Here is a 24590-nt window from a genome sequence, read left to right on the forward strand (position 1 = left end):
AAAGTCGTCTTTTGTGCTAAAGAAGCATTACATACTCCCTAAAAAATTCTGTCCCTAAAAAATTCTGTCATCAATCATCACATTCTGCTTCCACACTAAAATGGAAAACAATCTGCTCTACTTGCAACTAAGAAAATAACACAATCAATGCATGGAAATTGGGAAATATAAAATAAAAATTGGGTCCATTACTCAAATAAGCTAGCTAATGTTTGGTAGTTGATACGGAGTATAAGTACAACCCAGCACAGTTGATGAATAGAACTTAGACAAACAATTATGTTTCTTCCCCCATCAAGTGGGGAACTAACTGTAAATATCCAATGGAAATAACACGGAAGAAAATGGTATTATCTTTGTTGTCTAATAATACATGCTGCTGCTGCTGTTGATGCTATGCCAAATGACAATAGGTAGCAAGCAGCAGCAGCAGCTGCTCAACATAAAACTTGCATGAGGGTGAGGGTGAGGGTGAGGGTGAGGGTAGGGGTGGTTCTACTCTACCTCCAAGTAGAGCCACCGAGTCGGATAACCTCTTCCATACCACTGTCCCTAGCCCCCCTATTATTGCTTGTGTCTTCCTTCTGGCTGCTACCCAAGTCACCATAGAGATCTTTAAGTTTAGCCAGGTTGCTAGAAACAGATGTCCTCTCTTTGCTTCCATCCTGTGCTGGAGGACTCCGCCGATGATCAAGACTTCCACCTCGCTCATGCGTGCTCTGACTCTTACTTCTACTTCTACTTCGGCTCCGACTCCTCTCATGATGATCCCTTCTACTTTCTCTGGACCCCCTTCTGTCATAATCCCCCCCATATCTTCTGTCTCGATCCCTTTCCCGCTCTCTATCATAATCATGCCTTCTACCTCTCTCCCTATCTCTATCCCTATCCCTCTCTCTATCATAATCATACCTCCTCTCTCTGTCCCGATCCCTACCCCTCTCCCTGTCTCGGTCACGATCCCTTTCTCGATCCCTATCCCTATCATGCTGCCGGTCTCTCTCACGGTCCAGGTCTTTATCCCTGTCTCTGTCAGGTATGTCACGGCTTTGACTACGACGATAGCTGGGAGACCGCTTTGCATCATCACCGTTCCTGTCATAGGGAGATGATGTCAAGGTACGACGGATAGGAGATGAATCTCTTGTTGATGCACGATGAGGTGCACGCTGACCAAACGAGACAGAGAGGGAAGCTTTCACAGAAGGTGGCCGGCGTGCAGTTTCTTCAGACCCTCGAGTAGAATCCCCAGTTGATCCAGAAGGCTTAGTAGGTAGCTTCATGTTCTCAAGACTGGATACAACAGTACGCATTACAGGAACTGGGATACGAGGTAATAGTGTATCGAAGTAGTACTGCAATCAAGCACAAAATGTTTAGTGCTTGTATCAATGTCGGATTAAGTAGCAGTACATACATATACAGAGAAAATGAAAGTTATCACAAACATATCAAAGAACATTGTAATACTCCAAGTATGTTTTGTGTCAAAGTTGAAAATTGAAATCAATCAAGAGTAAAAATTTTAATTGCAAAACATTCAAGTACAATAGTAAAAAATGACACTAGATAAGTTTTACTAGTCAAATTGACGATTGAGAGGCCAGTGCTAAAAGTAGCCACATGCTCTTCCATCATTTCCTTGGCAACTTGATAGTTCAAAAATTGAAAAAATTACAAAAGAGGCTTTCTGGTAGAGAAAATGAATGTCTTTAGCAACCTCAAGATTTGGGATAAAGTCAGTCAATGAAAATTTTATCATTTTAGAAAGGTGTGACTTCATTAAAAAATCACAATTGCAATGGAGGATGAGAAGAAATGAGAACTAAGAACTAGAGAACTCTTACCAAGACAAAAGGTTGCTTCCATTATTCAGAGACACAAAATTTATGAGAAATCCATAATGAACACCATTAAAACTAACAAATGAACATCTAAGAAGAGTTGCATTAACTAACTCTTACCATTCCTCATCAGATATTCAGATGACTGAAAAGCTCATCATTTAGGCAAACATTAATTTTTCTTTAAGTGGTCAACATAAAAAAATCCAATCTCATTAGAAGTAATGAATAGTAGTGTTTACTGTTAACTCTGCTAATGGGAAGATATAAAATCTGCATATAAACAGGTTAAGCTTTGTCTGAGCCATGCTGAAAAACATTGATAAAGTTACATACACAGGAGATTAATCTTGACATGAAATTAGCAGCTTCCGTGTATAGAAATCTACCAGTAATATTTGAAATGCCCCCACACGAGGACAAATTGCCTAACCGAAGTACCAAACATCCTCAATTTGCCATTACCTAGCAAAATCAGTTCTCATCTTAACATGAAAAAACTTCCTTCTACAGAAATCAATCAGTAATGATGGGAAATGTCACTGCATAAGCAGGACAAAAGGAACTAACCAATCATCTTCAATTTTCCAATAGCTAGATAAATCAATTTAACAATTCACTCAACCTTATGATAAAGCATTCCATTTCATACTCTCAATTGCCTTTTTTTTTTTTGTAAGGAAATTACATGGACATGTGCAGATCCTTGCATTTAGATACAAACAAATTGTCTAGACTCTACAGTTAATTTAATTGAAATCAGTAATTGTATTTAGTAATTACGTTTTATTTTCAATCAAAGTTTACTCATCATTCACTAATATATTTTCACACACTGCAAGAAAGAATGAAATATTCTAAAAATATCAGGTAGGCTCCAAATCTTCGTTGGACGGTTTAACTTTTTAACAATGAATGAAAGATTAAAATACAGTATTAAAACTCATAACGTTAATTGAATCAGCCAAAGAACTGGAAAAAAAAATGTAGGGGCAAATTTTAGTATGCACAAATTAAGTTGGGTGTGATTATCATTTGTATAGTAAGTTTTGGGTTTCCTAGAGGGAGATGCAGAAGATCTCACCCAACTAAATTTCCATAATATCACATGCATGCTTTTACTCTTTCAATATAAAATGGAAAACAAAGGAAGAGCTTGCCTTTTAAGAGAAATGCATTTTATTTAGCAATATTTCTTTTTAAAAAATGCATTTCATTAACGCAGCTTCCCTAAATATAAACAAAACTATGTCAGTAGTGATACTGTGATAGGATGGAACAAAAAGGAAAAAACAGTTTTTGTTTATGCTTTATTTAAAAGAAATAAATTAAGCAATATATTTTTCATTGAGAAAATTGGTATACATGCATGAACATAATGTGTTTATTATAATTTTAATTTCTCAGAAATTTCGCAAAATTAGTTTTGGAGAAATTAAATTTAAAAAATTAAAAAGGAGAAGAAAAAGATATAAGCACATAAGGTAAATGAATCTATCCAATTAACAAATTTAACAAATGCACTCTGCACATTTTTGTCTAGGTTTCAAAACATGCACATTTTGGGGGAAAATTCTGTATATGCATATTCTTGAAAATTTCCCTGCAACATGGGGCATAAACTTTTCACTGCACCACTAAAAAAATAAAATCCTATTTGCCAATAATATATAGAACCTATCAAGAAGTATTGAACTCAGATGTCATATAGAAGCACACAGGAAGAGAGACATAAATGTGTCTCAAAGGCAAGATAATGGAAAAAATGAATGTGCAAGCTTGTTAACATACTGAAATTGAAGAAGCAGTATGAGTGAAGAACTTTAAAAACCAAAAAAACACAACAAAGTAAATTATCAGATAAATGATTTGGCACCTGACCTGTCCTAGGAGCAAGTCACGCACATATACACCCATGGTTGTCATTCTACCACTAGATCCAGGAGAGAATTCCTGCAAATAGGGGAAAACAGAAAAGGTTAGAGCTTAAATGGGAAGCAAGTGCTGCATGATAAACATATGTAATAAACACATTACAAGGATCCTATATTGCATTCTTCATAAGTGAAGATGAAGTTTGAAGTGACAGAATCACTTATGCAGTAAAACCATAGTGAAGCAAAAGAAGAATATTAAGTAAATAAAATGGGCAGTATAATCATAAGTAGGATGCAATTATAAAAGATGGAGCCAGACATCCTGGGAAACCTTCGTACTCCCGGACCTTCATATTTAATTGAAACAACTAAATGCTCATCCTCTGATGTGTGCACTAAGATGTAAATTTTTCAGTCATATTTAAAATATGAAAGTGATTTCTCCTCTACATGACATTGTTAGAAAACAATCAATTTCAAAAGGAGATGGAAGGAAACACATTGTTCATACCTCATCATCTTTAAGATACGGCTCATACCAACTCCATAATGTCTTTGGATCTGCAAGATATCTCAAGTATAGGAACCCCACCTAGAAAAGGAAAATTTCTCATATCAGATCCTTCATCAAACTTCTCAGTAATGTAAAATGTGCATGTGGCAACAGAGAAACCCATCCTTATTGATGTGTCAAATAAAATTTCCACATATTAAAGAAAGCTTAATAATTCTATAATAAAGCAGTGTTGCAAAAATTGGCCTAGGTGGCCACATAGGCACTACCACACTACTAGACCGATGCATATTCTGAGGTAGGCAGGCAGGCGGCCATCTAACTAGTCAGACAAGTCGGCCATTTATCCTCTGTGTGTCGCCACTGCCTTCAGTGGAGTTCACACCCTCATAGTCACCCATTGGCCATCATAGTCGTGGTTCGTCACCTAACCCATCGCCTTCGCAAAGCCCCTCGCCTTGTCAGATGGTTGGGCGTCATAGCCCATGGTCGCAGCTCGCTATCACCGCTTGGAAGTCATCTACTCATAGCCATTGCTAAAGTTGAAGAGAGATGGTAATGCTTCATCGGTGGAAATATGAAATTATTGGACTTGAAATTAGGGTTAGATTTTTAGTCTTTGAAGAGTTTGGGCTTGGGCTAAACTTTTAAGTTTTGGGCTAGGGTTAGGCTTTTTATTTTTATTTTTTATCAAATGTAATTAAAAAAAATTATTAAGGAACCTATGCGACCGCAGCGACTAGGCGCCCATCCACACCACCTGATGAGTGCCTAGCGCCTTTTACAACCTTGTAATAAAGGTCACAAAGTTAAAAGATGAACTGCATATTAAAATTTTAATGAGCATTTACCCCTATGAAGATTGATGATGCAAAAGACTTTGCTAGCGATAGTCCTTCATGCAAACTAGAAGATTATGACTAACAATAGAAATGAACACTAAAGAGTGAAAATGCAAACATGTTGATAGCGTGAGACTACTCACAGCTCTGATATATGGTGAATCAGGGTGCTTCAAAAGGCCATGCATTTGTTTGACAGTAAGTTTCATAGTAAAAAACTTGTACAGAAGGCAGAATGCTGTTGAAGGACCCCGACAGTTGCCAGTCATCCACGGCTCAACATGATCAACTTGATTATAAATTTCATCAATCACTTCATGATATGTCTTCAGCCGCAAAAGATCTCTAAAGTAATCAGAAGAAAGAATGTTCATAGACAGAACCTTCTCCAACAATTGATCAATTGGCTTCCCAGAACTCCGAATCTCAGCCATATCTCATAAAATACCCACACCACTAGTCAATCAAGCATAAAAATTCAATAAACTTTGCCTCTTTGACAGCCAACAATCAGAAAATTGTCAGCAGGACTTGATTTCCAAACCAAAAGCTACCTGCAGCAAATGCAATTAAGATCACAAAATCAATTATACAATTAAGTGTAAACAAGTAGCATATATTACATATTCAAAAAAAAGGTAACATATATTACAGTTATTATCAAGACTTGGTAAGCTGCTTATTTTGGTGCACTTAAAGACAGTATATAACTTCTAACCCGTATAAGGTTTATTTCTTTCCCAATCGGTTTAACATTATAGTTTGGTTTCGGTTCGGTTTAGAAATCCCAATTCCCAACATTTCATAGTTTTCTAGCGCAAACATCCATCCAATCCTGACTGTAAGAGAACATGCCAAATAGCTCTTAAGGATTTTGTCAAAATAAGCTGAAAACTGCACCATGTTCCATTCAAAACACAAAAATTTCATAACTGACAGTCATTTTCATGGTCTAATTAAATAGGTTCAAACCACATTCAAAATCTCAGTATATGTTTCATCAAACCCAAAAATAGCAAAGCAATTGAATACACAAAACTTAACCAGAAAATAATTCAGAACACTATACACGATAATATACTAGTTCCCTGACAGAGAATCATCACTCAATCATGAAAAGCAAACGAGCATAATGGCAAGACAAAATCACCAATCATAATTCTCATATAGATACACAAATAACAGCACGCAAGCATATACTCCCATACATCAATCTCAGCTATGTTAGCAATAATTGTGAAGCAAAGCCATGTCTAAAAATTAATGCAGTGTTCAACACAGCCTAAGACGGCGTGAATTTCCAGTCTTCGCCAACACTCAAGCAAAATCAGAAATCTAAGAATAAAAAATCAATAATCAAGTTCGGCAGAAAATTTTTTGACTTGAAGACAAAAAAATCAAGGTTCAACCAGCAATCAGAAAATTTCCAGAACTCGAAGAAAAATTTAACCGAGAAATCGAGAGGAGACCGGAGGAGTACCTTCGTCGACAGTAGAGGAGACCGTTCGTGGCTAGGAGCATGCGAGGAGCGGAGGCGGCGGAGCAGGCAGCCGGAAGCAGGCGAGGCAGGAGATGGAGAACTGGTCTCTGGTCTCTGGTCCGGTGAAGAGCAAGGTTAGGGATTTGGAGATGGAATTTTGGATCAACTGACCGGCGATTTGGAGATGGGATTTGGATCTCTGGTGATGAGCTGTGTTCGATTGGAGGCGAGCAGGCAAGGTCCGTTGGTCGCTGAGCATGCGAGGCGCCGAGCGGTGTTCTACGGTTCCTCTTCGTCTTCACTCTGTTCGTTGTAAATCAGATTTAGGAATTACTCCGTAGAATTTAGAAATTAGGGATTTGTTCGTCTTCACTCATATAGCCAGATTATTATTATATTATTATGATTATGATATTATGATATATATTAGGAATATCCAGATTATTATTATATTATTATGATTATGATATATATTAGGAATAAGGGCCAAATATCAGCATATAATAATACAATTAGGTTATTAAATTTTACTATAAAAAAAAAGGTTATTAAATTTTAAAAATATATATAATTGAATCCCTAATATTAACTTATTTCAAATAATTCGTCCACTTTACAGGTTTTTAGGTTTTTAAAACGTCGCATCAAATTTAAAATATTTTTAAAAATATTTTTTAAAAATAATTATTATTATTTTTTAAACAGATCTGTCTCCGCCCATGGGACAACTTTGACGTCTCCACCTACAACGTCTTCGTCGCATGTGATGGTGGCTCTGCAGACAAGATTTTAGTTTCACAGCGATAATGCAAATAAGCCGTTTGAATGAAACTAATTTATGATTTGTGTCTTTAGCCTCAAATGATTCTACGTCTGCATTTTTCCTAGCCCCACATACAACGAAGGCCACCTGCAAAGACTACTAACTCCATGGCTACTACTACTAGTACTCAATCCTCTTTTGGCACCTCCACACGTTGTTGCTCCTCTTGACCTCTCCATCATTCTTGTACGTCCGGGTATTGGAGAATGAGTGTAATGCATATGGATACGATGGACGAAAGGGCATTATGGAGGACTACATGAGCATGAGTTTGTTGGATTTGTCGGAGAAACTGCGTTGAGGCGCATACAGAGAAAATGTTCGAACGATGAGACCAATTTGAACTTTCCTCTTTTGCATAAATTATAAAAGACAAAATTGCCCTTCTGCTTATAGGCTTATGGTGTGTTTGGTTGACGACTTTTGCATTCTATTATGGGTTTTGATACTCATTATCATATTTTTTTGGTACTATTGAATCTATTACTCACTATCATGTTTGTTTACTTACATTTGTTATCCTACTATTTGAATCAAATCATTTTATAATTACAAAACACATTCCTCTTTTACTCATCTATTTTTGAAGAAAGAAAGAAAAAAAAATAAAAAAAGATCATTATCTATGCATTAAATATGGAATTCTTTTTTTTTTAAAATAGATATGGAATTCTAATATACCCACATGTCTGTGTATTTTTTTTAATTAATTATTTATTTTAATTTTAATTCCTTTTTACTACGAAAAAGAGCGTTATTCATACTTAAACTATTACTACTACTAAGAATTTGATTCTTATTATCATTCATATTCTAAATATTTGAACTAAACACACCCTTAATAAGTTAACTACAAATTTTCGATGTGTTCTAGCCGATAATCGAATTGGAGCGAATGAAATCAATAAAAATTTAATGATTGTAGTGTCAAATTAACATTTTTTAAACTCTTTGACGCCAATTAAAACTATCTCATAGTCATATGACTAAGAGCTTTCACGGTTCTTAAAAAAAGAAATGCCATCTTGGAGGAGAAAGCTGCAAGAGAGATAAGGGAGAAGCTCTTCCGGTAAATGAAGAGATAATTCTGATATTTGGGACCCACTCAAAATTAATATCACATGTGAGTGGCTGTCACTTATGCGCCCAACGTGTCTCAGGCGCACCTGACCATATGCTTTTGTATTTTTTTTTAATAATATATTTTTTTTCCATCATCACTTTCTTTTTTTAATTACACTTAATTTTTTATTTTTTTTTTCAAAAATCGCGGAATAACTCCAATAAAGATGCTCTAAAAATATTTAAAATAATAATAATAAAAAAAAGCTTCCAGCTGACCACTGACCAGTGAGCATTGACCACCTCCTTACATCATCCTCAAGAGATTCAAGTATTCAACCAATGCAACCAATCGATTAACGTGATTACCATCCAGAATGCCACATTTGGGTATACTTGTATAATCCTGATGACTCCGTGAAATGGGCAAGGACGCAGAGGAGATGGTTGGTGAAAGTGAAGACTCCAATTTCTGCAATCCCACACAGGGAGGGCTTCACGCACAGGAAATCACCCTTTCCGCTGTTCTGACCTGTTTGATTTCCGCTGTTTTGTTCCCCGGGCCGGACACACCCGCTACATTTCAGCACCGGGTCAAGGTTGAACTCTCCGAGTATGCCCCCTTGCTCTGCGAAGCTTCTCAGAACACTGCTCGTAATATTCACGCCTGGACTCGCTGGGGAAGTCCTTTCCGTGCCCTTCTGCTTCTTTCTGTGAGTGTGTATTGGAGAAAAAGTTCACTTCTTTATTTTACTTTGAACGTCATGGAATTTAACAGAGTAAACTATTTTACCTTAAAGTAGGCAGCTACTGCCCTCTAGGATGTCATATACATTGCATTGACTATATTTCTATTATTGTACTGTACATTTGTAGCAAAATAGTTTATGCCTGTTTGGTAAAATAGTTAGCCTATAGCCAATTTTGGCTTAGTTATAAAATCAATATAATTGTTTGATTAATTAACTTTTTGTAACTTTAAAATGCTAAACTTCAAACTTTTTTAATTATCTTTTTGAGAAAAGAAATTATTTCAAACTACTATTAAACGTATACATGGGAATATGAATTTCTGGGTTTTAGGCAAGTGCCAGTACTTCTATACAGACTCTTGAGAGGAAATGTTGACATTAGAATATGATGGATCAGCAGGGGTCTCAAAGTTTTACTCTTTCTTGCAATTTATAGTGCAAGTCTGGTGTGGCATCCTTAATTCCTTATTGCGGTTGAGCTTATTTTTCCTGCTGATAAATTGCTACACATAAATTTTCCTCCATCTTGAACTAGTAAGAAAAGCAATATTGGGTTACATCTGCAAAAATTAAGAGCAAGTTCAGGGCTTTATGCTGTCTGGGCGTCTGGCACATTGATCTCATTTCAGTTGAGCTATTAGTTGGAAAAATTGAATAAGTTCCAACTAAAATTTGACATTCTGGAATATGCTTGCTGTTTTGCTTTATTATTATTATTTTGGATGAGTTAATGCCATATGGGGTCCTCTGAGTATAGTGGTTTTGCCACGTTTAGTCCCAAACTTGATTGACAAATTGTTACCATGTCCAAGTTAACCACCCATGGTCCTTCAATTTTTAAAATTTAGCCAGCTGTGGTCCTACTCGAAGGACCATGACTGGTTAAAATTTGATAGTTGAAGGACTAGGAGTGGTTAACTTGGACCACAAATGATAACAAATTGAAAGTCGAAGGACCACGGGTGGTCAATTTGAAAGTTTAGGACTAAACATGGCAAAACCACTATATTCGGAGGACCCTAGATGGTATTAATAGATTTGTTTTCAAGTAGAGAGTTTCTAGTGTCATTAGCATCTACTGTATCTTGTCGGTTCAGTCTGTTACTTAGGTGAAGTTCCAATTTTTGTCATTGCTAGGCTGTTTTGGGACTACTGGTATACCTGTAGCACTTACTGTCCATAACCATTCCAAATCCTAGTTGTCTTTCATTTAACCTGTTTCTTGGAATATCAATTTTGGTTGCAGGTTGGGACAATTGGCCTTTTTTGTTTGACAGGATTACTAATGTTTATGATTTTCTTTGTTGCGGCTACTGTCAATGCAATAGTGATATCTCTGGTCATCTCTTTAGTGGTAGCTGGGGGGTTCTTGGTTCTTTTGTTTGCCTGTTTGATAGCCATTTACCTTGGGGCACTATTTGCAGCTATATTAGTCATTTCAACTGCAACAATTTCAGCAATTATTACTGCTTCCATAGCTGCAGGTAAACAAATATAGTACTTTCTCTGATTTCTTTTTTTATATTACCGTGTTTCAGCATTTTATGTGTTGTCCTTTGCAGTTGTAAGGTTCTCTCCCACTGGCTCCAAGTCATCTATAGATTTGATTCCTTTACTTCCATCTTTTTGCTTTTTCTACTTCTGATGTTCTGCATTTGTGCTTTGGGATTTAATCTTCTTCTAAGATTACCTCAAACTAGAGATTTATTCAAGATTTATATCTCTTGATCTTATAGATAAAACTCAAATTACATCAAACTACAAATTACCTTGAAGTTTGATTTGATTGTCTTGTATCTCATGTGGAGTAGCCGAGTAGGTGATACTCAAATTCGTGGTTTTTACAGGCAATTTATGTGTCCGGATTAAGTCAATATTGGAAAACCATGTGTGCATCCCCTAAACTATAATCACTTCACCGATTTTTAATAAGCATATAGATTACTTTAGAGGTTTGATTTGGATCTCTTATATCTTATATGGAGTATGTGAAGCTTGAATCTCTGGTTTATAAGGGTCATTTATGCGTCCAGATTAAGTCAATACTGGATAACCATGCATACACCCCCAAAATTTAATCACTTTTAATAAGCACAAGAGTACAGGATTCACAGATAAATCAAAAAGTTGATCTCAGCTCTGCATATCTTTTCATTTGTTGATTAGGTTTCACATTGAGAAGAAGTTTTCAAAGCAATATGGCAATAATCCATTGCTTAATAAGATTGTACATATCAAAACATAAACTCATTCATTTGGATTTATATTAAAAAAAGACTATGCTAAAGAAAGAGTAGAGCATTTTGGTCAAATTCCTTTCTTCTGTTTATGATGCTAGTTTCTGCTGAGAGATCACAAAATAATCATAAATTTTATGTATATATACAGCTGTACTGATATAAGGTAAATGAGAGTGGGATAACATCCAGAAGAAAGAAGGAAAAATCTTTGCAAGAGAATGCTGTCTTTAGGAGCTAGCATTAATGAGTTACTTGATAAAGCGAAACATAAACAGGGAAACTTTTATAACTGAATTTTGCTTTTGCATTTTAGTCATTCCTTACCGTTTAGTTTCCATTACATCAATCCTTGCATTGGTGTAGGATCATTCGTTTCTTGCTTTTTGTGTTTGGAGCTATGTGACGGCCTAGCAATTAACTCATAGGTGTTATAGGTAGTTCGACAAAGTAAATACTTACGCATTCTATTCTGTTAACCTCCAACACCTAATGATCTTTCATGTGTTATACTCTACCTGAAATTTAAATGTTAACTTCCCATCGAACATTCTTTATGGACATCTAGTTTCTGTACTGTGTGTTTGCTTGATGGTTTGATGATATAAACACCGTTCAAAACTGGAACCACCATGTAGCCTTGTGGATTGGGCTCCTTGGTGAATTATACGTGCATTTTGAAATATTTTTCTTGTAGTGTATAGTATCCAGTGCATGAATACGGAATTGAAAACTCAGTTTTTGCCCAGGCTGGATCGGATTCTTCTTTACTGTGGGGCTTCTAACAAAGAAGAGCATCTATCTTGCAAAGAGTTCATTGAGCACAACAGCATCGGCATTTTCATCCCGTTCCTCCACTCAGCACACCACATGAATCATTCATATGATTAAGCTGAAGGCTCGCTTGCCTTATATTTGGTGGCAGATGTTGGCGGGTTGTGTGTAGAGCATATCAGGTTTAGTACTTACATCCATTTTCCCGGCATTTAAGTTGGTAGTTCGTAGAGGTAATTTTTGGAGAAGTTGAGATGAAAATGACTTAGTAGTTATATTCTTGTGTTTTCAATAAAATCTGGAGGCAGTGTATTGCTTGGCTTGCTTCACTGGATCTATGGTGTTATCTATTGTGTGTTTCCAAGTGAAGCAGTAAAGCTTTGCAAATGAATGTAACATGTTTTGGTTTGGTAGTAGGATGGTGACAACAACTGTACTAACATCTAGCTTTTGGATAGCATGTTTTTGTGGACTATATTATGTGTAAAATTAAATTTATAAATGCATTGACCAATCCTTATACCATCCCTGGACTAGGGTTCACAGTGCACTGTACACCCTGAGTGCATAGGGGTTGTTATGCCGTGGACCCAGGTCCACCTTGCAAGGTGGACCTGGGTCTACATTCACATATATTATACTCTACATTACAATATACTCTACATTCACAATTTGTAAACTTCACATTCACACATTACAGGATTATATGTTTAGTAACTATATTACCACTGTTATGCATTCACACATTCAAAACTCTATATTCACAGGTCCTATACTCCACATTCACAACTTGAGAACTCCACATTCACACATTACAGGGCTACAAGTTGCTAGAACTTCTTAACTCTATTATAGATTCACACATGCAAAACTTTACATTCACGATTTCTATACTCCATATTCACAATTTGAAACCTCAATATTCACACATTTCTGGGCAACTCTACATTCACATAATCATAAATCTACATTCACAATTTCTATACTCTACATTCACACTTTGAAACCTCTACATTCGCACATTTTTGGACAACTCTATATTCAACAATATGTTTACTAATTAAAAAAAAAAGATGACAAAAACGACGTAGTTTTGGACCCAGGTCCACCTTGCAAGGTGGACATGGGTCCACAGCATAATTTGCCGAGTGCATATGCATGTGTCTTATGTTGTGAATTTTTGTATTTTGTGTTATGAAATTCTGCACCTTAAATTTTGTATCTGAAGAATTTGTTATTTATGTAAAATAAAGCGTTGTGGTAAATATCTTTTTAATTTGCTCGAACAAAAATTGACTAATTCAAATGTCCAAACAATTATATTAGCCCATGAAGGTTGGCCCAATGATTTGTGTTATGAAATTCTCCACACTCGCAACCCACTACGCACTATAGTTTTGTAGACCATACATGGTAAAAAAAACGACACATTTGGTTTAAGTAAAGAAACGGCTGCTGTCACATCTTAACGGAACCCCGTAAATGAAATAACAGTTTATCTCAAATAAAATTGCATCACATTTGTTTTTTAAATTTTTATATTATCAAATAAAACTGCTGTCACATCTTAACGGAGCCCCGTAAATGAAATAACAATTTATCTCAAATGAAACTGCATCACATTTGTTTTTTAACTTTTTATATTATTAAATAAAACTGTAGTTGAATTGAAATAAAATTGTAGTTGTGTTGAAATGAAACTGCAGTGTATATAAAATTAAACTGAATAACAGTTTCGCATATTTGAGTGTCTATTGTCCAATGAAACTGTAATTATATCGAAATGATACCGTAGTTGTGTTGTAATGAAACTATGTTGTATATAAAATGAAACTGAATAACAATTTCACATATTTGAGTGTATATATTATTCAATAAAACTGTAGTTATATCAAAATACTGTAGTTATATCAAAATGATACTGTAGTTGTGTTGTAATGAAACTATAGTGTATATAAAATGATACTGAATAACGATTTCACATATTTGAGTGTATAATGTCGAATGAAACTGTAGTTATATTGAAATGAAACTGTAGTTGTGTTGTAATGAAACTATATTGTATATAAAATGAAACTGAATAACAGTTTCACATATTTGAGTGTATATATTATTCAATAAAACCGTAGTTATATCAAAATGATACTGTAGTTGTGTTGTAATGAAACTATAGTGTATATAAAATGATACTGAATAACGGTTTCACATATTTGAGTGTATAATGTCGAATGAAACTGTAGTTGTGTTGAAATGAAATTGCACTTTATATAAAATGAAACTGAATATATTACACAAATAGAGCTAATTTACACAGAACGGTGCGGACGAATGTCGTTTCTTTTCATTAAAAGAAATGACACTGTTTTGAACCATGGTCTACTGTATAATTTGCGGCACTATAGCGACACCAATCATTATATCATGGACCATGGTCCATCCTGTAAGGTGCATCACTAACATAAGATATATTTTTAATATACTGGAGATACATTATTTGTGTACTGAAAGTAATAATAAATCTTCAAATATTGAAGTTTTAATACACAAATAATATACATTTAATATATTAAAATTTTAACTTATGTCAATAGTGTACACAATATAATTTGCCATAGCTACACTAACAATATCTCTCATTCTCTATAAAATGCAAAGACCCATACCTTATGCCAGATGGTTTTTTTGCAATGCTCCGAAAGGCACAGGAACTGGCCCATGGGGAATCGTCAAATTCGGGTTCTCCCGAAATTCTTCCCATAAAGAGAGCTCACTTGTCACTTGAATTACCCCATTGCGTTACAATTAATTAATATAATGCTTTATTTAAAAATATACTCCACGAAATATACATAGACTGTAGACCGAATTTCATTTTTCATATTTTTATAAAATGGAGTTTTTGATTGGTTAGGGTTTCGATAGATGGCGATTAACAACAATTTATAAGTTGTTTCAACTTTCAAGCGTGATACATGTAGAGCAATATAGGGTAATGTTTTGAATTGTGTATAGTTGAAAAATGTGTTGTATTTTAATTAAAATGTGAAGTTGATAGAATTCAAGACCTTTTAGCTATTCCATTACCAAATTAGGGAATTAAAGAACATTTTGCATATGGCTATATAATAACGCATAATTAGGCTACTGATTTGGTTGGCTAAGCTATCTTATCAGCACATACTATACAATAGGTGGCACTAGGTGCTCGGGTGACTCCTATCTATATATCTATTTTTATTTTTTTATTTTTTATTTTAAGATAAAAGGAACATTCATTAAGCTTCAGATAATAAAAGGTTTACAATGAAAGGGGAGGAACGGAGGTCCACACCCAGCAAACAGATAAAGAAAGGGATTCCCGGGCAAGTAAATAGGCAATCCTATCTTTCTTCTAATTAACCATTTTTTTTTTTATAGAGGATCAATTGGGTGTGTCACATACGAGACCGAATTGGAATAATGTCACATACAACTCCACAAAAAATAAGTACATTAAGACTCCGTTTGGAAACTCGAAAAATGACTTTTGGAAGTTATTTTTTAGATTTTCCGTGTCTGGCTACTCAAAGAAAATAATGGCAAAGAAAAATAATCATTCTGGTCAATAGAAAATGTCTAATTTAGCGAAAATTTCTTTATAGATTTTTATTCGGAAAACATTTTCTTGATAATTTATTTTCCAATCTCTCTTTTCTTTCAATTCTCTGCAAGCTAGTTTTTCAAATTATTATTATTACTACCACCACACCACACACTACCACCACCACTACCATAACCATCACCACCACCACACAATTCAACCGCCACCTCTATCACCACCACCATAACCACTAACATCAATACTACACCACCACAACTACCATCACCACTACTACTAAGTATTATTATTATTATTATTATTATTATTATTATTATTATTATTATTATTATTATTATTATTATTATTATTATTATATGCTCATTTAAAAAAACCAAACAAAAAAATACAATTTCTTAACTTTTAGCCAAACAGGAAAGATAATTTTCCGACTTTCAGCCAAATATTAGAAAATTAAAATATTCTTCACAAAATATTTTTCAGAAAATATTTTTCAAGTTTCTAAATGGACCCTAAATGAGAGTAATTTTTTTGGTGTGCAAGAGGGGCCGGAGCCTCGAGAGAGAAATCTAATAAATTTTACTAGTAGCCACATTCATGGTGTCCCGGTCGAGAATGAGAGTAATGTATATTTTGTGAAGTGGATTATTTGTGATACTATAAGATCGAGCTGAGGAACAATAATGAATTTTAGATTCGACATTTATTTTTATTTATTTTCTTTCCTACAATGCCTAATATAAAGAGTATCCATATATGTTTGGAGTATTAATAGTTTATTTATTTATTTTGAGTTCACATCTAAAGAAATTTAACTAAGAGATTTTTTTTTTTGAATTTATACATGGGATTATGACAAAAGTTATATTGATATGTTATCATCTTGACCTTAGTTTTAGATCTCTATGATTATTATCAAAAGTTATATTGAATCGTAACACATACAAAAACAAATATATACAAGTTAATTATTGTATATACTATATATACCACAATGCAACCATTGAATTAATGTCAGCAGACAACATTATCTTCATTCCCAAAAACTCATCAATTCTTCTTTGTATTGAAAATCTCTTTGACCTCAAACATTAGCAAATTATATATATACTCCGCCATGCATACATCATCTTCTGCACCCGCGCAGGAAGATAATCATATATATATCTTCAAACTGCATTTCACTAAGCTAGCTAGTAATTCAGCACAGACAAAGCCAAAAACAAAAAGTAAGGGAATTGAAGAAGGATGAGGACGAGGTATACGTGCATGGCTGTTTTAGTAGCTTAGGTTAAAACCTTGGCTGTCTGTCGGCTGAGAATGCAAGTATATATATATATATATATATGTGGGATGGAGCAGTTCAAGCTAGCTAGCTAGAAATACCTCTTTTTTATATTTATATATATCGAATAATGCATTCCTTTTTTTTCTTCTTTCAATTCATTCCCAAAAAAGAAAAACCAAAAGGAAGAAGTAAAACAAAAAGAATAACCTAATTAATAAAACCCAAAACCAGACGATAGCTAGCGGATAGTGGATTGTGTAGCTCGCTTTGGTTCAATAATGTTGTTTTAGTCACGTTCCTTTTGGACCCAGTCTGGCCTGCCTAATGTGAATTCCAAACTAGGGTTCTTTTCGCAGTCCTGCAAAATGATGAAATTTGTAAAAATATGGTTAAATTATATATAGTTCAGTGGCATAAGTATGATACACTTTATAAGAGGTTTTGTGTGCATACGTCGATCGGGTGACCACATCTTTGTTGTGTTGGAAAGGATGATGATCTGATCAACCCATTGCTCTCCTGGGAACTATTAGTTTGTAGCCATCCTTCTCTGCTACTGAAAAGTTTAGCACAAAATTCTTTTCAATATAATTGAATTCTGCTACTGCTGGATATACACAAACATAATCTCTAATTAATCAAGGTTTAATCATATATTCATATTAGCAGCCCTTTGAGACCCATCCCAAATTGAAATCCAAAATATCTAATTATTATACCAAAAAAACTAGCTAGACATCATTCACACACACTTATAAATTTAAACTTCGGGACCTTTCACCGCTCCACCTGGAGACGGATGGATGAGGTAAGTCACAGTCACTTATATATGTGTGTCTGTGTGCAGAAAGAAAAATATATTATACCTATATTATACACACACAAAAACTATATATATGAAAAATATATTATACCTATATTATACACACACAAAAACGTACTATATATATAAAATCTAAAAGTAATAAAAAAGACAAGATGGAGAATATAATTAGCTTGGGGAAGAGGGCAAGAATCCAGACAAAATTAAAGACATTTTAGAGAAGATTATGGATCCAAAATTCCAAATAAGGTTTAACTCTCTCTCTATATGTATATGTGGGTGTGTATGTATATATGTAATGTATATGTGTGTGTATATATATACTGTGCATGTCTATTTTTTGAATCAAAAGACACACAAAGACAAACACACGCACACAAAAACAATGGATGGCTTATATAAATACTACTTTGAGAAAAGGAGAGCACTTAAGTCAAGATTCTGGTCCCTTTCTGCTCATATATGCTAAAATCACCTCGTGAACAGAATAAACACAAAATGCATTAATTTATATTTATTAATTAAAAAAAAGACTGAAAAAGTGAGACAATGGTTGCTTTTTACTTTCCTAATTCATTACTACTTAACCAGCTCGATTAACCTGAGTGACCTTGCACTTTCGTTCCTTAAGAGAGGCATGGAATTTGAACCCCTTCTAGTATGAAAAAATTAATCTAGCCAGTACAGACTTAAAATGACTCTTACAGTTAGGGCATGTTCAGGACACCTCGTGGTCTGACAAAAAAAAATTAATCCTCTACTTAATAACCATTACTGTTCCATCATTACTTTATCATATATATCCCACTGTATATACCATAAACACTACGCAAATATGGTGCAAAATATGTGTTGCAGTGTACGTGATAGACATATACATATATATATATATATGTGTGTGTACAGTAGAAAGGTATATGTTGTACTAGGTACGAGATAGATAGATAGATGGATTTATGAGATAGAGAATGGTATTAAAAGAGATGAAAGACAAGAAAAGCAAAAGCTGAATTGAAGGTGCTGGGGAGGGGAGACTGGAGAGGGGAAGCTTTTTGTTGCTGCGAAAATGGTGGACGTGCGTTTGCATTTCTGATGAGATTCATGCAAAAGAAAAAGGGAATGAATTGAAATCTCTCTCTCTCTCTTTCTCTCTTTCTCTCTCTCTCTATTCAATTTTCCATTACTCTTAAAAGTCACCTGCTAGCTGCTGCTGCTGCTGATTGTACGTGCGCGTTTTATTCGCTAAAGATTTTCCCATTTTTCTTTTTCAAAAAGTGGGATATATGTAAAAGACAATTCAAGAAACTTAAATGATACTACTCAGCTCCATTAATTTGAATGAATGGTTTCTGATCTGATCGTACCTTGAAGAGTTGCTCCATAGAGTGGTGGTAGTTGAGTTAGGGAAATCTGGTTCGAGTTGCGACGACGACCCATCCGCCGCCCCTCTTTGATCCATGAGCCGAATCCCGCCGCCGCCGCTGCTGCCACCGCCGCCGGCGGTGCTTCCCAGAACGGTGAGATCTTCTTCGCCTGACCCGTCGGATTGCCCTTCAAAACCAAAAAAAAAAAACTTGAATTTCAATCTCCTTTAAATAATGCAATAATGCATGCATTTCTGGATGGAGTTGTATGGTGAATAAAAAAAAAAAACAAAACTGCATGAATATGCGATAATGATTAGGCTAAAAAGAGACTAAAATTAACAAAGTATGAATTACCTGAGGAAGCAGCAGGCTTGTCAGTGGTTTTAACAGTTCTATACATCTGCATTGGGAAACCATTTTGCAAATTAAATTTAGACAATCCATCATTTTTCTTTTCATTCAAAATCAAATCAATAGAACACCTAAAATCAAGCCCTCTATCTCCCTTGGACCAGGCCCTAAGATGGACAGAGAAAAACCCAGTACACCTCGTGATTTACAAAAAAAATAAAATAAAAAAATCAAGCCCTCCATTTCTCTTCTGAGCTAGAATACATATACATATGTATAGATAGGGGAGAGAGAGATGAGTTTTGGTGCGTGCAGGCATAAATCTGAGGTTGTGAAGTACTGATAATGTTTTTTTGTGGTCATTAGTCACGAGGTCGATGTTTGATAACAATAAACTTAACACTACTACTCTAATACGGCTAGGCTGTATTATTGAGAAATGATGACTTACTTTTGTCTGTTACACTATTCTTTCTCTCTTTCTCTCTCTCTCTATCTCTGCCATCAGAAAATCAGACTTCTTTTACTGTGTATTCTTTAATTCATTCATTCACTGCACTCATCGGCTACTGTGCCGGAGCTCCTCAACTCAACCCACCCGAAAGAGAGAGAGAGATGAGAGGATTGAACAGAAGAAGAAATATAATTATTCCCTTTCTCTTTTCTTATCTTTAAGTTTTGGTGGTACCTGCAAATGGCTCTTCACATGAGCTAGAGTGAGATCTTTAACATCCATTAGCTCCAGTACTGATTTCGGAGTTGCCCCTTTATAATCAAATCAAATCAAACAAGAAACTGTAAGATTTTTATTAAGCGGTGCAAGTTAACTAGACTTATTAAGTAATTGAGAAAATTAAAGATTATTGGGATGAATTTATTTGTTTACCCACTTTCATGGCCACCGAGGAGCTCGACGGCGTGGACGAAGCGGGCGTGGAGGGTGCTAGTCCAACGCATTCTTGGGGCCCGCATGCTCCGCTTCGCAGGGAGCTTAGGGAGAAATCTCGATCTCATCATCATGCCGTGAGACGGCGGAGCGTCGTGGTGAGGATGGTGGTGATGGTGATGGTGGTGATTAGCGGCGGCTCCGATTCCGACTCCGCCGTACTGGTTGTGGGGGAGCTGGTAGGCGGAGGAGAGGCCGTTGAATCTCCGGTAAGCGGCGGCTGCGGAGGAGGAGGAAGGAGAGGGATTGTTTAAGAGGGAGAGATGATCGACGACGGGGTTAAAGAAGGGGGAAGGGGAGTGGGAAATAGAGGTGGAAGGCGGCGGCATTGGGTAGAAGCACATCTTGCTGGGATCCTTGTTTTCTCTAGAGCCATGGTGATGATGGTCCATGGTGGGGAGGAAAGGGAATGAACGGTTCTGATACACCGGGATGCCCTTGATGGGCCTCAACCCGTCCGATACATCCAGCAGTGAAACCCCATGATTTATGTTGCTCATCTGGCTGCAGCTGCTGCTATTATTATTATTAGAACCATTATTCTGAAAAGTATGGGTTCCTAGATGATAAGGCGGAGGATAAGGCTGTTCCCTCCCGCCGGTTCTCAAGAACCGGTTCTCCGCCTCCCGGACAACCTCATCCGCCGCTGCTGCGGTGCTGGTCGGGCTCGCCAACGACAGCTCCGGGTACACTTGTTGCGACGAGGCGGCGGAGGTACTGTTGGTGCGGTGGTGGTTAGTGGTGGTGGGGAGATCGAATCCGCCGGCGGCGGCTACCAATTCATTGATACAAGAGGATGGGGAAGACGATATGGTGTTATTATTGGGAGGGCTAATGTGGAGAGAAAGATCAGGAAGTGGATTGGAACGAGAGGGTTCAATGAAAACCCCTTCCAAGGGCATGTTTTCACCTTCTTTTTCTCTCTTTTCCCTTTCTTTTATATATTGTATTGTATTCCCTCTCAACAAAACTTGCAACTATGGCTACCTCACCTTCCCTTTTGCCTTTTCTACAAAGCTAGCTAGCTCTCTTTTGTGCCCGCAGCTTCTTGATTTAGTGAAGATGCTTTAGAGGATTGAAGGAGAAAGAAAGAAAGAAAGAAAGAAAGAGAGAGAGAGAGAGATAAAGCTAGAGGAAGAGAGAGAAAGAAAATTCAAATTAAAGAGAAAAAGAAAAGGAATTCCAGAAAGGAATGGAATGGAATGGAAAAGGAGGAGAATTGAAGAAGGAGGGGAAGGGGGAGGATTTGGGTGTGGTGTTCCTCGAGAGTATATCTCGGAAAATGACACTAGAACAATGAGGTCTCTCTATCCATCTATACTCACTAGTCAAAACAAGCAAAACAGCTGCAAATGCATTAATATATAAAATTATATTATTTCTCAAACCAAATTTTTTTTATTTATTTAAGAAAGAAAATAAAAAAAAGATAAAGGGTCACTTTTTGATTGATTTCCTTTTCGATTACTTCCCCGTAGAGGACGGGTTAAAAAAATGGTTGAGAGAGAAAGAGACTCCTCTCTGTGATTCTTTTTCCCCCACCCTCTTTGCTTCAATTCTTCTCTACCTCTTGTCTTTTCTTTCTCATCTCATTTACTTTTTTACTGCTCATATATTTCTCCCTTTATCATTCCAGGACATTAATGAATTTTAAAGGCGTTCCATTTCCATGCTATAGAATGGGCAGCCAGGATAATGTTATTATTCAACGCAACCTACTTCTTCAATTCTCTCATCTTTCTTCTCTTTTTAACTTACCCCTACTCTACCAACACACCAACTCCAACCTCTTACTATAAACACATCCAACATCAATTTGGATCATTAGTCAAGTTTTTTGATTTTAATAATGTGACCAAAGTGAGGATCCATTCCCCATTTTGGGTTTATTGCCCCCATCTACCACCAAAACAAGAGACTCTAGCCGCTATATATATATATATATAAAAGAGACGGATCAAGTCAGAAAGCACACTCAAGTGTAAAAGTGCACTGTACAAAACTGTAAATTGTAGTTCTGCATGGTGCGCTTTTAGAGGATGCATTTTGTAGTTTTACACAATGCACTTTTTTTTTTCTTTTTTTTTTTTTGAGTAACATGGGAAACTTGTAGCCACTACCCGAAAGTGCGCACTGAGTAAAGTTTCCCTTGTAACCCTAGTCGACAAAGGATCATAAGAAGGTAAGGCAACTTAAATTGCTCATGGCTAATTGATTCGATCAAACCAAGAAGGTTAATTAATAAGCTAATAGGCTAATACACATTGCAGTTTTGCATTTGCACTTGGACACTCATTAATTAATATATATATATATATATATATATATATATATATATATATATATCAAATGCAGATGGAGTGTCTAGGTGACACGTGAGAGTGGAAGTGGATGATAGACATAGATCTTGCTAAAATCAACCATCCATATTGAACAATGTTTGGAAAAAAGTAGTGGTATTTTGTTCATTTTGCGTATTTGTTGAAAGCTTAAGGTGTTTATTTTCAGTGCTTAAGGTGCGCCATTTCAGCACTTAAGGTGCATCATCAGTTCTACACTTGAAAACTTAAGATGCTTAATTGTAAAGTTTAAGGTGCGTTTTCTCAACGCTTAAGGTGCGTCAATTTAACACTTAAGGTGCATCAGTTCGTGCATAAGTTCTACACTTAAAGTGTGTCATTTTAACACTTAAGGTGCGCCATTTTAACGGTGCGTCAATTTTAACACTGAATGTGCGTCATTTTAACACTTAAGGTGCGTCATTCTAACACTTAAAGTGCGTCATTTTAACACATTAAAGTGTGCCATTCTAACACTTAAGGTGCGTCATTTTAACACTTAAGGTGCGTCATTTCTAAATGGTATGAGGAGAATGCATTCAGTTCTTAGGAAACGAGTTTTTTTTAAAAAAAAATAAATAATTTTCATTGATTTGAGCCGTTACCTGGGAGATTCTTCGCACGTGAACTGATCCATATATATATATATATATGAGAGTTCAGGTGCGGGGTTAGCTTCTCGTGCGGTTGTGCGATGATCAATACTCTTTAAAAAAATTTTAAATTGATGTACCTTAAGCTTCTAATCTACGCACCTTAAGCTGGATTAACATAAATATGGCTTTGTAGAGAAAATCTTATAAAGAGTATCGGTTGTGTTTTGGAACTGCAAAAAAAAAAAAAAACACACACACACACACACACATACACCTTAATTAAGAAGGAAAACAACGTATCTTAAGAAAAAAAACCACAAACCTAAAGCGTTAGGCCAACGCACCCTTAAGTTTCAACAACTGACTCACCTTAAAAAAGAAAACCATGCACCTAAAGTTTTAGGCCGACACACTTAAGTTTCAACAACTGACGCATCTTAAGTACACAAACCACGCACCTAAAAATTTAGACCGATGCACTTAAGTTTTAACAACTGACGGACCTTAAGCACACAACACAAAAATTACGCACCTTAAGTACAAAAATCACACACTTTAAGAAGGAAAATCACGCATCGTAAGAAGGAAAATCACGCACATTAAATTTTACCTAGATGCAAAAAGACCAAATTGCCACCGTGTTTTTTTTAAGCATTGTTAATCCTGAATGTTGATTTATGCAAGATCATTGACTCTAATCTCACTGCACAATTGCACCTGATACATTCAACCGCACGGGGACCCATTTCTATATATATAAGAATTTTTTTTTAATAACACCTACTCTAAGTCCCTCCTTCCTAAAATGAAAAAGACAACTATATTTTAATCGTATTAAATTGTAAAATGATAATGAAAAGATGTGATTTCTTCCAAAGTAGTGGCACCGAAAATTTAATTACCTCTTGCTCCGATCCATTGCACCATGCCTTAAAAAGAAATCAAATATCGAACAATTTTGGGTGATATAATTTCTTTTCGATCACTCATTAGGACCGAAATATCCCTACCCTTACTGTTTTTGGTAGAGACACCGAAGACAATGACACTGAAAAATTTTCTTTTACACATAAGTAT

The 24590-nt window shown here is 35.7% G+C and overlaps 3 protein-coding genes across 4 annotated transcripts; 1 reads left to right on the plus strand and 2 right to left on the minus strand.

Moving 5' to 3' along the window:
- Positions 1-158: 158 nt before the first annotated feature.
- LOC116013246 (pre-mRNA splicing factor SR-like 1) lies at positions 159-6924 on the minus strand. The gene is made up of 5 exons (XM_031252902.1): positions 6558-6924; positions 5221-5631; positions 4233-4313; positions 3726-3797; positions 159-1355 (listed from the first exon to the last, which is right to left on the minus strand). Exons 2-5 carry the CDS (start codon positions 5509-5511, stop codon positions 501-503), a joined length of 1299 nt encoding a protein of 432 aa, XP_031108762.1. The 5' UTR covers positions 5512-5631; positions 6558-6924; the 3' UTR covers positions 159-500.
- A 1830-nt stretch (positions 6925-8754) lies between these two features.
- LOC116014195 lies at positions 8755-12680 on the plus strand. Its single transcript, XM_031254196.1, has 3 exons — positions 8755-9155; positions 10441-10678; positions 12181-12680. Exons 1-3 carry the CDS (start codon positions 8865-8867, stop codon positions 12303-12305), a joined length of 654 nt encoding a protein of 217 aa, XP_031110056.1. The 5' UTR covers positions 8755-8864; the 3' UTR covers positions 12306-12680.
- Positions 12681-16806: 4126 nt separating this feature from the next.
- Positions 16807-21870, minus strand: LOC116011912 (transcription repressor KAN1). Of its 2 annotated transcripts, none has more exons than XM_031251344.1 (6): positions 20523-21870; positions 20321-20397; positions 19636-19681; positions 19279-19465; positions 17545-17644; positions 16807-17449 (listed from the first exon to the last, which is right to left on the minus strand). In XM_031251344.1, exons 1-6 carry the CDS (start codon positions 21478-21480, stop codon positions 17378-17380), a joined length of 1440 nt encoding a protein of 479 aa, XP_031107204.1. In that variant the 5' UTR covers positions 21481-21870; the 3' UTR covers positions 16807-17377. The 2 variants fall into 2 exon arrangements, with proteins under 2 accessions (XP_031107204.1, XP_031107203.1); XM_031251343.1 differs by having other exon boundaries at positions 17545-17647; positions 20523-21869.
- Positions 21871-24590: the final 2720 nt, after the last annotated feature.

This window comes from Ipomoea triloba, chromosome 3 (assembly GCF_003576645.1).
Source record: "Ipomoea triloba cultivar NCNSP0323 chromosome 3, ASM357664v1".
In the NCBI taxonomy this organism is placed as follows: Eukaryota; Viridiplantae; Streptophyta; class Magnoliopsida; order Solanales; family Convolvulaceae; genus Ipomoea; species Ipomoea triloba.

What these genes read in the sequence shown, in the direction of transcription:
- LOC116014195 (XM_031254196.1), top strand. Translation starts at nt 8,865, where the DNA reads ATGGGCAAGGACGCAGAGGAGATGGTTGGTGAAAGTGAAGACTCCAAT. An exon ending in GTGCCCTTCTGCTTCTTTCT is followed by an intron (nt 9,156 to 10,440) that starts GTGAGTGTGTAT and finishes TTTTGGTTGCAG; the next exon opens with GTTGGGACAATTGGCCTTTT. An exon ending in TACTGCTTCCATAGCTGCAG is followed by an intron (nt 10,679 to 12,180) that starts GTAAACAAATAT and finishes GTTTTTGCCCAG; the next exon opens with GCTGGATCGGATTCTTCTTT.
- LOC116011912 (XM_031251343.1), bottom strand. Translation starts at nt 21,480, where the DNA reads ATGCCCTTGGAAGGGGTTTTCATTGAACCCTCTCGTTCCAATCCACTT. An exon ending in ATGTGAAGAGCCATTTGCAG is followed by an intron (nt 19,682 to 20,320) that starts GTACCACCAAAA and finishes TTCCCAATGCAG; the next exon opens with ATGTATAGAACTGTTAAAAC. An exon ending in CAAGCCTGCTGCTTCCTCAG is followed by an intron (nt 19,466 to 19,635) that starts GTAATTCATACT and finishes TTGGTTTTGAAG; the next exon opens with GGCAATCCGACGGGTCAGGC.
- LOC116013246 (XM_031252902.1), bottom strand. Translation starts at nt 5,511, where the DNA reads ATGGCTGAGATTCGGAGTTCTGGGAAGCCAATTGATCAATTGTTGGAG. An exon ending in CGTATCTTAAAGATGATGAG is followed by an intron (nt 3,798 to 4,232) that starts GTATGAACAATG and finishes CCCTATTTGCAG; the next exon opens with GAATTCTCTCCTGGATCTAG. An exon ending in GTGACTTGCTCCTAGGACAG is followed by an intron (nt 1,356 to 3,725) that starts GTCAGGTGCCAA and finishes GCTTGATTGCAG; the next exon opens with TACTACTTCGATACACTATT.